This window comes from Narcine bancroftii, chromosome 5, assembly GCF_036971445.1.
Source record: "Narcine bancroftii isolate sNarBan1 chromosome 5, sNarBan1.hap1, whole genome shotgun sequence".
NCBI classification, from domain to species: Eukaryota; Metazoa; Chordata; class Chondrichthyes; order Torpediniformes; family Narcinidae; genus Narcine; species Narcine bancroftii.
Window position 1 is genome coordinate 83,595,823 of NC_091473.1, and position 17,438 is coordinate 83,613,260.

Here is a 17,438-nt window from a genome sequence, read left to right on the forward strand (position 1 = left end):
GATAATTTTCTTGAAATTGAACAGATTAGGAGGAAAATATATTTCTTCATTATACGTTCATTCTGTTGAAACTGATAAAACTGTTAATGACATTTTAATTTGCTGGTTCATCTTACTTCTCTATCTTTTTTGGCTACTTTTTGATAAACACTTTAGAATTGCCCACTTTCACCAGCAGGACTGCAGCAGTTCGAGGAAGAACCACACCACTATGTTCCAAAGTTGCAGGAGTTACAGTATGTAACAATGTGGGTACATAAAATGCTAAACAAACTAATGTGCTCTTGTAAAGGTATACATGGTATTTGTGCCACATCAAGACCAATATTTTGGAAAAGTCGTAAATTGTGTTTTTTACCCTCTACTCAATGAAATTCAGAAAACATTGTGTTAGTTGAGAGCTAAATATTTACCAAGTTACTGCAACTACAATATGCTTTTTATTCAAGAATATGATGATCCACCCATTTTCAAGTTCATTTTATTTGTGTGGGACTATCCCTTTAAGAAACCAGATTGAAACAAACCTTGCAGGTTTTTGACAAGTGACTGTGAACTCACAGCAGGCTTCAAAGACAGCATGTTCCTTACTTGATAGATTTTGCACAGTGAAGGAGAGGAGCCATGAAACAGAGATCATGTGACCAACTTACTGAAAAGGCAGTGAACATTTTGTTCAAGAGGCCATTTTAAGAAGGCAGCACAAGAGAAACAGTTCTTTGACCACCTTTGTTGGATTGAGAAACCCACTTGGCTTCATTGTGTGGTTATAGACAGATCTGTCATATTTCCTCATTTTGCTTACTGAGGGATAAGAAACCACTTCAACTGACCACCAAAAAGGATTTTTAAGTTGTATTTGCTGCACTCTACTTGACTGACCCATGAAAAGGGTTCTTTATTTGCAAAAGTACTGCACTCTACTATTCTGACCCACAAAATGGGTTCTCTATTTGCAGAAGTATCGCCCTCTACTCGACTGACCCACTAAAAAGCTTCTCTACTTGCAGAAGAAGTACTACACTCTACTCATCTGACCCACAAAATGGGTTCTCTATTTGCAGAAGTATCGCCCTCTACTCGACTGACCCACTAAAAAGCTTCTCTACTTGCAGAAGAAGTACTGCACTCTTCTTGACTGACCCATGAAAAGGGTTCTCTATTGGCAGAAGAAATACTGCACTCCACTTCGACTGATCCATAAGAGGGATTCTAATTGCTGAAGAAGGCCCTCATCTAAAAGGGACATTTCTCTGATGTACCAGAGCAAAGGTTTTCATGAGTTAATCCACCTTTTGTTTCCCCCACCACCCCCCCACCCCACCCCAGTCTCTTTCACCCACTTCATGAACTGCAACTTCCATCTAAGTGCATGCCTCACCATTTAAGGCCTTTGTGCCTCAATTTTTTAAGGCCTGCTTGCCTCACCATGCATCTAAGGCCTGCATGCCTTAATCATCTAAAGCCTGTATGTCACATCAATCTTCAGCTCACATATCCTCACCAAATTTCTGAACTTTGAACTTGGCACTGCCATCTCAGAATTGAGCCTTGAACTGTAGTGGCTTGGGGTATTCCACACACACCAATATATTCGTACATAGTTAAAGTTTAAGTTAGATAATTGTATATAAATTTAGTTAAGTTTAGTGTTACAAGTCCAGAGGACCCCAAAACCCAGCATCAATAGAAATTCACCAAGACAAATGGTTACTTAAACAAAAATTACTTTTAATTTTCTTTAAACATAAAAACAGGATCAAAATTTAACTTACTACTATTAACTTAACCCCTTTCTAATTCTAAGCGACATGTATGTAATGTGTATATATTCAGAAAGTTCTTCGATTCACAGTCCAATCTCACTTCTCATTCCTCCAAGTTCACCAGTATCAGGCAATTCTAATACTGTGCATAGAAATCAGCATTTATGAATTTTCACCAGACTCTTGAGCTTAAAGTTAAATGGTTACTGCTCAGGAAGGTTCTTGATGGTTTCAGAGAGAGATTCATTACTGTTGGACACACACAAACTGATCTCCCACAATCAATACTTCAGTTTCTTGCTGAAGAAACTTGCACCATCACGGGTTTTCCAAATGATAACCTATTCTTGCAGGTCACCACAGAGTTCCTCTTGTTTCCATTATTTAGGGAGAAACACTCTAGCCAGCCATTTCCTCTTGTAAGGACTACAAGGGTTTTCAACAGGCTGAACTCAGAACTCACAACCCATCTTCACAATGGGGTCTTCAACCAAGCTTTCTTGATTTCCATGTTGCAGACTCAAAAACCACTGCAGAACTGAATTCTCTCTCTCCAAAGAATCACGTTTTTCTCTCTCTCTCTCTGCTTGCAAAATCACATGACCTCCAAGGCTCCAGACCCAATCTTTGAAAGATCTTATCAGCCTCTTGAGCCCAGACTCTTCCATTTGCATCTGCTTTTGAATTTTTTGAGCAAAACAATATCATTGGCTTTGCAAAGGTACTGGTGCCTGAATGTCCAGGTTGAGCAAAGCTCTTGTATTTTAAATGAGATCTCTTTGTGAAGTGTTAATGTCTGTTTGTGAAGTGACCTACACTCTAAACCCCCACAATCTATCTCTTTCAAAGACATATTTATAAATTATATAAAATATAATAACGCATATTAGATAAGTTAGGTAAATTAGATGAGGTGTTATATAACTTACGATTAATTAAAAATATTATTTTAAATATAACACCGTCTGGGCTAATTTTATTCGCTGTTGCCTTAATTGTTGGCACTAATTAAGCTTGCCATCTTAACCTCGAGCAAAGCAGCCACTGTTCAACCTTACAAGAAAAAGTCAGTTTGGATTATTCTCTTAAATTGTAGAGTTGTATTTGAATCATTGACTTGCTCATTAAGAAGGCATAATACAGGAGAAAAGTTTTCAGAAAATTTGGACAGATGAATTACAGCACACATTTTTGTAATCTGCAAGGCTATTAATTATTTGGTTTACCTTCTCAACGTGCAAAGGGGTTTCCTTCAAGTCTCTCTCATGGATGTTAGTATCTTCACCAATATACATTATACCAGATTTAGATGGGCTCTGAAAATTCTTAACATCAATTATTCCAAGACTCTTATCCTGTATAAATTGAGACTGTTGTTATAATGAAGGTTTTTTTGTACAGAAATTATCTACAGTAAAAATAATTGCCAATCAATGGGGAAAAATATCATTATGACATATGTGATAAATGAACTGTCTGTAAGGAGCTCGTACATTCTCCCTGTGTCTGTGTGGGTTTTCCCCAGGGGCTCCAGTTTCCTCCCACTCTTCAAAACATACTGGGGTGCAGGTTAATTGGGTGTAAGTTGGGTGGCATTGATTCGTGGGCTGAAATGGCCTGTTACTGTGCTGTTTTTATGCCTATGTCTAAAATGTTTCCTTTGTTCAATGCTAATATATTTTGTGATGTATTGTAAATAGTGCAAGAACATTCATTTTATATTTATACATTTGAGAATGAGTTGAAAAGCAAATAAAAAAATGGAAAGATTATTGAGGAGATGAAACAGTATTAAAATTATATAGCAAGTGCTGGACATATGTTTGTTCTCGGATTTCTGCACTGGAATCTGTTGTAAACACTAAGAAATTGAAGATTTAGATGGCCACAAATAACAAAATTCTCACTTCTATAAATCTTAAACAAAGAAATTTAAATCTTAACTCAGGTTGTTATCTGCTGAATTGATTAGTGAATATGAATGTGATCAAGAAACTGATTTAAAGGAAGAATAACTTGTATTAGCTATCATCCTTTTAGCTAGTCAAAGAATGGGCCATAAAATGTTCTTCATGTTATCCTCAAGCTGCTTTGAAATTAAGTTTTTTAGGTCAGTTTAAATGTTGCATGTAAATAAATAAAATAGCTAATGGAAATGGAAATTATCTCAGAACTGCCATGCACACATGATCACACATAGAAGTCTTGAATTTCGTGAACAATCTATGGTGCAGGATCTGTCAATGTCACTGAACTCCCTTTGGATCAACTGCAGAGCTCATTCCTGTGGCCTGGTTAGATTTGGTACATATCCATAAGCCTGTTGATTTCAGGGATACAGGAGACTGTGGAGAAGAAAGGCACACTTCCATTTAAATTATTTATGTTTTGGATTTATTTGTGTCTGAGCTTATTTTTTATTTTCAAAAATAATTTTTTATTGTTTCTGAACTTTTGGTCCTGCTACTACTGGCCTTGTCACTGGAGTCAAGGATGCTTCAGGCCTGTGAGATTCAAGCCCTCCACCTCTAAACCAAGCAGGTTCAGGTGAAGGAAGGCCATAGGAGGCAATAGCAGGCAGCAAATACCTGCCATGGATAAGTCCATTTTATGGTGGTTTGTTTTTATTCATACATATTGGCTTTGCCATTTCAAAAGTCATTAATAACATGATCAAAAATAACTGTGTTCTCGATGAACATTCAATTTCTGTAAAAGTCACTATATTGTGGATTTTAGTAAGGGCTTTTACAAGGTCCCACATGGGAGGTTGGTCAGGAAAGCTCAGACGCTAGGTATCCATGTTGAAGTAGTGAACTGGATTCAACAATGCTGGTTGAGAAAAGTCAGAGAGTAATAGTGGATGTTTGTTTCTCAGACTGGAGGCTTATGACTAGTGGTGTGGCTCAGGGATTGGTGCTGCGACCATTGTTGTTTGTAATCTAAATCAATGATCTAGATAATAATGTGGTAAATTGGATCAGCTAGTTTGCATATGATGCTAAGATTTGAGGTGGGACCGGCTGAAAAATGGCAGATTTAATTTAATGCAGACAAGTGTGAGGTGTTGCATTTTGGAAGGATAAACCAAGAAAGTACATACATGGTAAATAGTAGTGTACTAGGGAGTGTGGTAGAACAGAGGGATCTGGGAATACAGATAGATAATTCCCTGAAAGTGGTGTCACAGATGAATAGGGTTGTAATGATGGGTTCTTATTGGTAAAGTTACACAAGACATTGGTGAGGCCAAATTTGGAGTATCGTGTGCAGTTTTGGTCACAGTAAAGATATCAATAAGATAGAAAAAGTGCAGAGAAGATTTATTGTTATGTTGCCTGGAGTTCAGAAACTGAGCTTCAGGAAAAGGTTAAACAGGTTAAAATTTTATTCCCTGGAGCAAAGAAGAATGAGGGGACATCTGATACAGGTATTTAAAATTATGAGGGGAAAAACAGAGTAAATGTTGATAGGCTTTTTTCCACTGAGGGTAGATGAGATACAAATGAGAGGATGTGGTTAAGAGTGAAAGGGGAAAAGTTTAGGAGGAACATTTTCACAGCGAGCATTGGGAGTGTGGAATAAGCTGTCAGCTGAGGTGGTGAATGTTGGCTCAATTTTAACATTTAAAAAGAATTTGGACAGGTACATGAGTGGGAGAGGAATGGAGGGTTATGGACTGGGTGCAGGTCAGTCGGACTAGGCAAAAAAAATGATTCGGCACAGACTAGAAGGGTCAAAGGGGGCCTGTTTCTGTGCTGTAGTGTACTATGGTTCTAACCAGAGCATATGATTGAATGGTCTAAGAGAAGAAAATGCTTATGGTTTAACATTACCTCAACATTCACAGTCCTCTCAGCATCATTTACACTTTCAACTCTCATCAAAGGCTGTGAAGTTTTTCCCACATCAGTGACATCCTCAATGACCACAGCAACAGATGTCTGCAGTTTTAATTAAAAAAGGAACAGTAAGAAACTCAGCATTCTCACTGACTAACTTTGCCAAACAAGTTCCAGTGGGTTTGCTTGTTTACTTCAAGCAATAATCATCCAGGGAACATGTGTTGTGGGTTCAATTTAATTAGAAAAGATTTCTTGTTTAGCAAACTGATTGACAGCTTGTTTATCCACCAATTTTGAAGCCTTGTCAATATAAAACTTTCCAAGAGTTTCAAAGCCAAATGTTTTAAATATTTCAGTCACCCTTGTCATTGTTATAATCAACTTAAATGTCTCATTGATTCATATTGTACTAAAGAAATAATTCACTTCATTGGAGTTAAGATCATTTTGAGGCCCATTGAATCAATCAATTATTCTCAAACAATTATAACAAACAGAACCAGAAAACAACTAAATACCAAATCAAGAAATCAGAACAGAAGAAATTAGGTAAGTACCTGGTCTGAACAAATGATACAGCATAGCAAGTTGGAGATGGTACAGATAATTTGGTAAAAATCAGGAATATTATCTCATTGAGTCTTGTGATGTTTATAGCAATAATTGTAAACCCCTCTAAGAGTCCCAAACTTACGCCAGCTTCTGTGCCTGCAGTGGTGCTCAATTTCTGTAAAATAGGAAGGATTGGGGGAAGTGGGGGAGAGTCAGAATAACAATATTATCCCATAAGTTAGTACGAGATAAAACTAAAACACACACTGACAGAAGCCCAATAATTATCATTATTATTTTTATACATTGGTAAAGACAATAAATAACAACTGTAGAGAACAGTGAGATGATGTCCATTATCCAGTCAATGTTGATTTGTCTAAAGAGAACTGGACCATTATTTGCCTAAAAAACTACAAGCGTACGCCATGTTCTGTTCTCATATTGCCTTAGACAAATGGAGCAAGACAATAAAGATTAACATGACATTTACATTTAACTTTTTGTGACATCCAAATCCCTCTAAATTTTTGTATTTGTTCATGAGTACTGATGAATGGCTATTGTTCCAAAATATTGACTCTCCTGCCCTCTGCATAGATGCTGCCAGACCATTTGCAGTTTTTTTCCTAAATTACTACTTACTCACTCACTTTCTTATTTTCCATTTTTCCTGCCAAAATAACCATGCTCACAGACATTCTCATTACACTCCACATCCCACTATCATGTCCAATTACTTAACCAACTCACAATCCTTTTGGAGCTTCCTTTATTCTCAGTGCTTACTTTTTCACCAATCTTCATATGAGCTTAATGGAAATTACATGATACATAACCACTTATCAAAGTCACATTAATTAAATTTGGAGACAAATCACTCACAGCTGCCACATTTTGCTGTTTATAGCTTTAAATAACAATTTTATCTTTAGTCCATTAAACCATTCCCAATTCATGATCAATTCTGAAAACACACCAAAATTCTTCCCTACCTATGATGCTAATTCCATTCTCAGAAAACTATGATTATCAAAGACAAATTTGCATTGTTAAATGCTTGTAAGCATTACTCGAACATGAAGTGAAATTTTAAGTCCCCTATTATCTTCACTTTTTGAGTTAAGGAATTGGAGCTGGAGTTGGATGAATTCCAGATCAATCAGGAGTCGGGGGAAGGGGAAGGGGGAGGGGGTGATAGATGAGAGTTACAGGGACACTATCACACCTAGGAGGCAAGAGGAGGGTAGATGGGTAACAGTCAGGAGAGGAAAAGGCTACAGGCAGGGAGCACAGGGCACCTCTTTGGCCTTTCCCCTCCATAACATGTATACCATTTTGGATACTTTGGGGGGAGGGAGATGTTAGGAGGTGAGAAATTACCTACCAGGGACAAACAACGGTGATCAGGTCTCTAGCATGGAGTCTAGACCATGGCTAAGAAGGGAAGGGAGAAGAGGCGAGCTGTAGGGGATTCCATAGTTATGGGGACAGATAGGAGGTTCTGTGCAAGAGATCAAGTATTCCGAATGGAATCCCAGATAGCTCAGATCGAGGTTACAACATTCTCAGGAGGGAGGGTGAGCAGCCAGATGTTGTGGTCCATGTAGGGACCAAAGACTTGAGTAGGAAGGGTGAAGAAGTTCTGCAAGAAGAGTTCAGGGAGTTAAACATTAGGGTTGAAGAAGAGAACCTCAGGATTGCTATCCGTGTCACATGCTAGTGAAGTTAGAAATAGGAGGATAATGCACCTTAACACGTGGCTGAAGACGTGGTGCATGAGGGAGGACTTCAGGTTTCTGGATCATTGGGCTCTTTTCCAGGGAAGCTGGGGCCTGTTCCAATGGAAGGGTTTGCATCTGAATTGGAGAGGGACTAATATCTATAATGACAGAGTGCTAATGATAATCCTGATCATTAAAGGGGGTCAGAGATGAGTTGTTGTAGCTAGGAGTAGATTCAAAATGGATGCCTCCACGAGGTCATTAGTGAGTACTATAGCTAATAAAATATAGTTATTATAAAAGAACCCAAGTTTCTTTATTACAAACAAAGAAACATCACATGGCACCAGGAGTGTGTATGCTACCAGGAATGGAAGAAACACCAGGAGTGTGCAGAGTGAGAATCAGTCAATAGCAGCAGAAAACACGGAGAGTGTAAAGACTCCTGTCGTTGTAAATTGGACTGGAAATGTTGACCACGAGTTAAGGTTGTTCAAACAATGATTAATGCTGCACCTGCAAGTCATTGGACTCGATAGCAAACCTGATGCATGGAAGATTGCATTGCTACTTATTGTGGCAAGCACTAGAGGTTTTCAACACATTTGTTTTCACTGAGGCAGCTGACCAGGGCAAGTTCAACAAGGTTATCGATGTTTGATGAATACTGTTCATCAAAGGAAAATGAAACATTTGACAGGTACGTGTTTCGCTCACGCACGCAGCTGCAGAGAGAGAGCTTTGATACTTTTTATAAACGGACTTGAAATTAAAAGCAAGAACATGCAATTAATAACTGCTACAAGATTCAGTGATCTGTAATCAAATTGTGTTTGGGATTTTTGATAAGAAAGTGCTAAGATTGGAGGTGTTGTGGACAACAAAGAAGGTTTTCAAAGCTTGCAGAGGGATCTGGACTGGCTGAAAAATGGCAGATTTAATTTAATGCAGACAAGTGTGAGATGTTACATTTTGGAAGGACATACATGGTAAATAGTAGTGTACTAGGGAGTGTAGTAGAACAGAGTGATCTCAGAATACAGAAACATAATTTCTTGAAAGTGGCATCACAGGTGGATAGGATTGTAAAGAGACCTTTTTTTTATCATATTGGCCTTCATAAATCTAACTATTGAGTATAGAAGTTGGGATGCTATAGTAAAGTTCTACAAGACATTGCTGAGGCCAAATTTGGAGTATTGTGTGCAGGAAAGATATTAATAAGATAGAAAGAGTGCAGAGAAAATTTATTAGGATGTTGACCGGACATCAGGAACTGAGTTACAGGGAAAGATTAAACAGGTTAGGACTTTATTCCCTGGAGCATTGAAGAATGTGGAGAGATTTGATACAGCAGTTTAAAATTATGAGGGGACAGACAGAATAAATACAGGTAGGTTTTTTTTCCACTGAGGGTAGATGAGATACAAATGAGAGGATGTGGTTAAGAGTGAAAGGGGAAATGTTTAGGGGGAATATGAGAGGGAACTTCTTCACACAGAGAGTAGTGGGAGTGTGGAATGAGCTGTCAGCTGAGGTGGTGAATGCAGGCTCAATTTTAACATTAAAGAAGAATTTGTACATGTACATGGATGGGAGGGAGATGGAGGCCTATGCATCTGGTGCAGGTCAGTGGAACTAGGAATAAAATGGTTTGGCATGGACTAGAAAGGCCATAGGGGCCTGTTTCTGTGCTGTAATGTTCTACGGTTCTATTTCATAGTTTCTATCATGTTCACCAATTCTGGAACCATAGTCTTTGTTTTTCCCTCTTTACGAAAATAGAGGTCAGAAATACTGAACTTCAATCGATGGGTTGTGCTCTGGAGTCAGGGAATTCTGGCAGACAAAATTCTGGAATCAGATCTTTCTAAACCTGATTATTTGGACAGTTCAGGGAATTTGATATCTCTGGTACTTTGTCTTAATTAATATTAAGTAATATTTAATTTCCTTTGCTCTTATTCAGTCCTTTGTTTCTCTCAATTTCTGGTGCTTGTTTTGAAATGTGCTAACAGCTATAAAATATTTACATTTCTCCTCCTTTCACAATTTCTCCTGTCTGTCCCCTTAAGTGATATATATACAGAGGCAATCATTTATCTTTAAATACTTTGGATGTTCTTAGTCTAAATTTATATTTCTTGCAAATTTTGCTCCGTTCATCAAATTTCTCTTTATTCATTAATTTGTTGGTTGTCCCTTTGCCTACTTTTTACACATGTTGCCTGTCCTGAGATTACTATTCTATGACAACATTATTTTAATGTGATACCTTTATCTCCTTTAATTATGCAAGATTGCACATTTCCAGGACTATTTATTGCTTCAAGGATTATATATTTAGTCCTTGAAGGAATAAATGAATTATGAATTATTTCTTCATAAATTTGTCATTACACAGATGCTTTTATATTCTTCACTCTAATAGATTAACTAGCTCCAAAGTCTTGTATTATAATTATACACTGTTCAAATTGAGATTTAAGCACATCATTTATTAACAATATACATTTTTTTAATCATATCCTCTCTTCCTGAGAGGATCTTTTAATATTTAATTGTTTCTCATTTTAGAACAGCAGGTCCAAAACATTACTGTATTTCATGGCATATAGGACCACCCCACAATTTTTGGAAAAATTAATTTGTGTATTTACAGGTAAAACTTGGACAAAACATGCAACTAGGACATCGGTAATACTCGTTTTAATAATAATACTGCTATAATTAACAAGAGAAAACCTCTAATAAGAGAACATTAAAACAACTATCATAAATAGAACCACAACAATTGTCTTCACTGCCTGAACATCCATCAACATCATGACTGTCAAAGCCCAGAAACTCAGCATCAGTACCGCTGGTATCACTGTCTTCAAATAATGTATTGTCGTCAGTACCATCAAGGCCATTACTAATTCCACACTTCTTGGTTCTTGATCCTCCAAAATATTCTGAATGGAATTTAAACTGGAGGTGGGGGAGGGGGTGTTTCAGGAGGAGATTTCTGAAGATGAGCTGTCTTAAATTTAATTGGGTCGGGTTGTGTGAGTAAGGTAGGGTGAAAATTACTCCATGCTTTAATTGTGCGGGGGAAGAATGAATTGTTATACGCATCTGCCTTGGAAGGTGGCACTATAAATTGGGTTGCGTGCCCTCGTCTGCTCCTAGCAGGCTTGGGTTCAGTGTAGAATTGGTGGTCTATTATCGAGCTAGCAGTTTAGCATTTTGTAAAAACAGGTCAGGGGGTGTGATTCATATTGTCTTGGAGACAGCTCCACTTTAATGAATCCAAGAGCTTTGTAGCACTCGCTTCTCTTCCATATATATTTGTGACAAATCAGGCTGCCTGTCTCTGGACTCGTTCGATGGTAGTAGTGTTTCTGTTTGTGTATGGGTCCCATGCAGCTACGGTGTATTCCAAATGTGGTCAGATGAGGGTGAGGTACAACTTCTCATTGACAGGAGTTGAACAATGATGGAAGTTGTTTCTCAGAACATTTATGACTCCTGTTACCTTCACCATTGTATGACGCATCTGATCATTCCAATGCAGGTCATTCTGAATTTTGATGCCAAGGTATTTTGTCTGTTTGGTTTCATCAAGGGTGACACCCAGGATTTTTTACGATGTTTTGCCTGGTTTTCTCTTCCTGGTGACACGCATATAGTTTTGCATTTGGAAGGATTGAGGTGCATGACCCATTTTTGTGACCATTCTACCATGCTACCAAGAGTGTTTTGGAGAGCATCCTCATCATCAGCTGACTGAATTGGTCGGTAAACCAAACAGTTGTCTGCGAATAGTCTAGTAGAGCTTGTGACTTTTCCGTGAATGTCGTTGATGTAGAGTAAATACAAATGTGGGCCTAACACTGTGCCCTGGGGTCTACCATTTAACACTGGACGCCATTCAGAGTTTTTTCCATTCATGCACACTCGATGGAGACATTTTGTCAAGAAACTGGAAATCCATCTTTTAGTGTTGATGCGAATACCATAGTAGTCGAGCTTCTTAAGTAATCTTTGGTGGGGAATGATATCAAATGCTTTGGAGAAGTTGAGCATTGCTAAATCAGTGGTGACACTGTTATCAAAGTTTTTTGCCAGGTAATTTGTTTTCCGGATAAGCTGGGACTCGCATGATCTATGCTTCCTAAATGCATGCTGATTATCAGCAAGAATATTACTAAGGTGCCTCATCAGGGTGCTGTCTATGATGTGCTCCAGGAGTTTGTAGCAGGTGCTTGTTAATGAAACAGGATGATAATTTGCCGAGTTGGTGGTTGAGCCCTTCTTGAAGAGAGGAGTGATGTTTGCCTTTTACCAATCCAGGGGAAGGTCACCTGCATCGAGCGATTTCTGGATGATCAACTGCAGAACAGGAGCTAGTTCTTCAGCTGCAATCTTGTGGGCTTGATTCTGAATCTGGTCTGGCCAAATAGCTTTTGCCGTGTTGATGTTAAGCAGCAACTTTTTGACACCTTCAACCTCAATTATGATGGGAGGCATGTTTATATTCTGTGTGCCCTGGACTGATCCCAGAAGTGCAGGTTTTTTTAAAGACTCCACTGGGATACCTTTACCATATTTTCTGCCACCATAATTTGATTCCAGTTTTTTGGATGGACATGAGCAAACACACTACGTGGTATTTTTTTCTATGGGGTAAATTGTTCTTTTAAATATTTCAAACAGTGGCAGTTTTGTGCCATCAGCACAGTGTGTATTTTCGTGACCAGTTGTTTTTACAAGTACACAATCCTTTTTCCTGAACCCTTGGGGGACAGTGTGTTCTGAATTTTGGATTTTTCCAGATTTCAGAACAAAATCCAGATTTTTGGGTGGTCTGGATTTCTGGCATACGGATTTTTGACTTCTACTGTATTCTGTTCAACATTGTAATCACCATAAAGCTACATATTACTTGCCCATGTTGTTTCCATTTTCCACCAATACCAATTTTATATCTTGTTTTTCTAGATGAAGATCTTTCATCACTACTAATAACCAGGGGGGGGGGGGGGGGACACTTATAGTAAAAAGAGCCCAACAGTTTCTCGCCTAAAAACAATTACGCAGCTTGGAGGTTCAGCAGTTGGTGCTACTACTTTACAGTTCAAACCTGACCTCAAGTGCTGTCTATGTTAAATTTGCACATTACATCGCTTCTTCACATATCCCAAAGATGTACTGATGGTTTCATTGGTTACCATAAGTTACTCCTTGATGTAGCCTGTTTCAAACAAAAAGAAGGTGAGGCGATGGGCATGTGTGAGAGAATAATTTAAAGGCAAATAAAGAGAAGGGGAATGGACGGATGGGATTGCCGTGTTAGTTGTAGACATGGAACTGATGGGTTGAATGGCCTCAATCTGTCCTGTAACAAGTAGGTAATTGTAGTACAAGTCAATAGGGATCCTATGAGTTTGGCATCCCCTTCACATGGTTTCCATGTGCCAGTTGACCTAGTCAAAAAATCAGTAGATTTTGCAAATTTATACGAATGAACCAAAAAGCTGAGCTAAATAATTCTATTAATTTGTTGATGAATGTTAAATGCTTCAGGAACTTTCTTGGTACATCATCGGTCCAATACATTCATAACTATCTGCCTCAAAATAAAATTGCACATCTTTAAAAGTGGAACAGCAATTGTCCAATTCAATGCTGCATTAATATCATTCTTCATTTAAATTTACTCCTCACACTTGGTTACGGATATAACCTTTGGACTAAACCTACTAATCAGTCTGATGGAAAAGAAAGCTTTGTTTGACTTTACCTGAAAAGATGCAATGGTTGCAGGCACTTCAGCAATTTCTGATTTCCCTGACAGCAACAGGGGTAGCTCAGACTCCGACATTCCAAGAATATTAGTAGATGAGTGCTACAGTATGAAGGACAAATAAAAACAATTAACACCAACTGATGTTTTTATTGTAACATTTTTGACAAAACTATGAATAAAATATCAATAGTTAGTATTTATATTGGATCTGCAATGCATGCAAGATCAAAATTGACAGTTGCAAGATATGCTAAAGATATAAAAATATTTCATTTTTCACAACTTTTAATGACAGACATGTTTACTCATCCATTTCCTTACATAAGAACAAAAAAATAGCAACAGGAGTTGGCCTGCAACCAACTCTGCCAAGGTCATGGCTGGTTTAACTTTGCAAAAATTCATCAATCTGTGTCGAAAATATATTTGATGAAGCATCCTCTATTGCTTCCTTGAGCAAAGAGTTCCACAGGTAAATTCCTTTGCTCATGTTAAAAAAAAATTATTTAGACATACAGGCCATTTTGGCCCATGAGTCCGTGGTGCTCAATTTGCATCCCATTAACCTACATATGTTTTGAATGGTGGGAGGAAACTGGAACCCCCAGAGAAAACTCATCCAGACATGGGGAAAACATACAAACTCCTTACAGACAGCGCAGGATTCGAACCCAAGTCCGGTCCCAATCACTGGTAGGGTAAAGGCATTATACTAAGTGCTATGCCAACTGTGCCGCACAAAGGAAACCTATCTAAATGCTTGCATCATAATTGGGGGAAAAGATTGCAGTCTTGTGTATATTACAATGGTAAAAGTTACTGGTTTTGCTATAATGCACAAGATGATTTGGATAAAAAGATGCTTAATCATAATCATATAGTTAAATATTGTCTTTCATATATTCAGGATGTCCCAGAGCACTTCAGGACAAAGCATTTTTGGACAAACTAGGATTGTCAATTAAACATAGAATTTTGTTTCCATATGTAGGTTAAATTTTGTATTTAGAGGTGGCTTTGGAGGATTTGTTAGAGCAGCTTACACACACATTTTAAAGCAGAATTTTTGCAGAGGTATTGCAGAATTCTTTTTGCAGGAGACAACAAAGTATCGACAGCAGCTTGCCTGGGAGAGCATGTGATCTTTGCAGGCAGAGGAGAAGAGTTTTGCTCTCAGAGAGGGAGGGTGTGAAACAGAGAGAAAGGACACAGAAATCAGTTCCTGAAGGACAAGCTGGCAAATTTTGGAAGGCTGCCTGGTCAACGGAGAAGACTGGCAGTCTGAAAGTTGACCTGAAAGAAAGAGGATCATCTGGAGAACCCTGAAGGGGGAAAGTTTCGTTAGCAAGACTGATTGAGAAAGAATCAGTGGCGGATGTCCTGGAAAAGGAATCTCTCTCTGAAAACCAGCAAGAACCCTCCTGAGTGGTAACCATTTGCCTGTTAAGCACGAAAGACTGGTGAACTTTGTCAATGCTAACTTCTGTGCACAGTACAAGAATTGCCTGCAACCAGTGAGATTGGACTGTGATCCAAATAACTTTTCTAATCTTAAATATATATTACACACACCTGCACTTAGTATTAGAGGGGGGATTAAGTGGGTCAGGTAGGTTAAGTAATAAGTTAAAGTTTAATTCTGTTTTCTTGTTCAAATATAATTAAAAACTACTTTTAAGTAACCCTGTGTTGTGGTGCATATCTCTTGCTGCTGGTTTTTGGGGTCCTCTGGACTCCGTAAATACCTCAGAGTTCAAATCTAATGAAAAATGATTGGCAAAAACAGTCCCATGCTCCAACACAAAAACTGTAGTTTGCATTTCAATTTAATTCCGTCTACAGCAAAAACTGCCAGATGACTTACCATTAACTGGTCACCTCATTCAAGGAAATGTAAAACAATGCATAATATCAGAAGAAGAAATTTTCAAGTACATTAGCAAACTAAGCAATTTTTTTTCCCAGAAATTTGATGCAATTTTGGATTACAGAATATTTGGCAGAACTTGTCTTTACATCTTAAACCAGACTCTTCTAAATTAAAATGTTGCAAATTCAACCCTAATCTAACCTTTCTCAGCTGGGACTAATTCTACAGGGACAGTTCTACAATGCTGGAAGTGTTAATATGTAAAAGAGCTGTCAATCAAGAAATCAAAGAGCAAATTTGTTTTAAATAATAATTCTGTGTAACTCAGTTTACCTTGGATTCTTTTTGCATGTAAATGTTTATATTGTGCATCACATCAATTTAAATTTAACAGGTCTACACTGGCAGGCGAGCAGTAACCTGTGTTCAATCATCCCGTTTTTTTTGTGTGCTCCTGTGCGTAAAAAATTGGTGGGGGGGGGGGGAAGTTAATCAGATTTTTCAGGAAATACTCCTGTGAGATTCCTTTGGATTTTCTTTACCATGATAAATCAACCATTGACATGTAGGACAATGAAAACAGACATAATATACAGGAAGACTTCATAAATTAAGATTCCAGTACAATTCATCCAACTGAAACTGGCAACCTTATGCAAGACGGAGTTTGCACCTCAAAACACTTTCTGACAGGAATACAAATTCAAAAATCCATTCTTGCAGTTGGACTGACATTCTTGAAAACAGTAACATAGAAACATAGAAGATAGGAGCAGGAGTAAGTCATTCGACCCTTCGAGCCTGCTCCGCCATTCAACGAGATCATGGGTGATCTTAAAGTTCAGTACCCCATCCCCACCTTCTTTCCGTAACCTTTAATACCCTTATACTGAAGAAATAGATCTAATTCCCTCTTAAATAGATTTAATGAACCTGCCTCTACTGCCCTCTGTGGCAATGAATTCCACAGATTCACCACCCTCTGGATAAAGAAATTCCTCCTCATCTCGGTCCTAAATGGTTTGCCTATTATCCTCAAACTATGGCCCCGGATTCGGGATTTTCCCATCATTGGAAACATCCCATCTGCATCCATTCTGTCCAGTCCTGCCAGCATTTTATATGTCTCTATGAGATCCCCTCTCAATCTTCTAAACTCCAGTGAGTACAATCCCAATTTGCGCAATCTTTCCTCATAAGTCATTCCTGCTATTCCAGGTATCAGCCTGGTGAATCGCCTCTGCACTCCCTCCATTGCAAGAACATCCTTCCTTAGATAAGGTGACCAAAACTGCACACAATACTCCAGGTGGGGTCTCACCAAAGCCCTGTACAGCTGCAGTAAGGTATCCTTGTTCCTATACTCAAACCCTCTTGATATGAAGGCCAACATACCATTTGCCTTTTTAACCGCCTGCTGTACCTGGATGCTCGCCTTCAGAGACTGGTGTACAAGTACCCCTAGGTCTCTCTGCACTTCCCCATCTCTTAATCTATTGCCATTCAAATAGTAATCCGCCCTCCGGTTTGTATTACCAAAGTGGATAACCTCATATTTATCCACATTGTAGTGCATTTGCCATGTATCTGCCCAGTCCCTCAATTTATCCAAATCACACTGGAGCTTCCTGACCCCCTCTTCCGTGCACACAACTCCTCCTAGCTTAGTGTCATCTGCAAATTTGGAGATATTACATCCAATCCCCTCATCCAGATCATTAATGTAAATTGTGAACAGCTGGGGTCCCAGTACAGATCCCTGTGGCACCCCACTGGTCACCGCCTGCCACTCAGAAAACGAGCCATTTATCCCAACTCTCTGTCTTCTACCTGCCAGCCAGTTCTCAATCCACATCAATACTTTTCCCCCAATCCCATGAGCCTTGA

At 38.5% G+C, this 17,438-nt stretch overlaps 1 protein-coding gene across 4 annotated transcripts in view; it reads right to left on the bottom strand.

The window, feature by feature from the left end:
• The window catches only part of axdnd1 (axonemal dynein light chain domain containing 1), a 215,522-nt gene that overhangs the window by 29,968 nt on the left and 168,116 nt on the right, over positions 1 to 17,438 (bottom strand). For all 4 annotated transcript variants that reach the window (XR_011357692.1, XM_069938137.1, XM_069938136.1 and 1 more), the window contains exons 22-25: positions 13,676 to 13,780; positions 6,306 to 6,338; positions 5,603 to 5,710; positions 2,993 to 3,121 (exon numbers count right to left, since the gene is read on the bottom strand). Coding sequence is in view for 3 of the 4 variants with exons in the window: in XM_069938137.1 (XP_069794238.1) it covers positions 2,993 to 3,121; positions 5,603 to 5,710; positions 6,306 to 6,338; positions 13,676 to 13,780 (375 nt within the window). In the remaining variant the exon portion in view is untranslated. The remainder of the gene's footprint in view (positions 1 to 2,992; positions 3,122 to 5,602; positions 5,711 to 6,305; positions 6,339 to 13,675; positions 13,781 to 17,438) is intronic.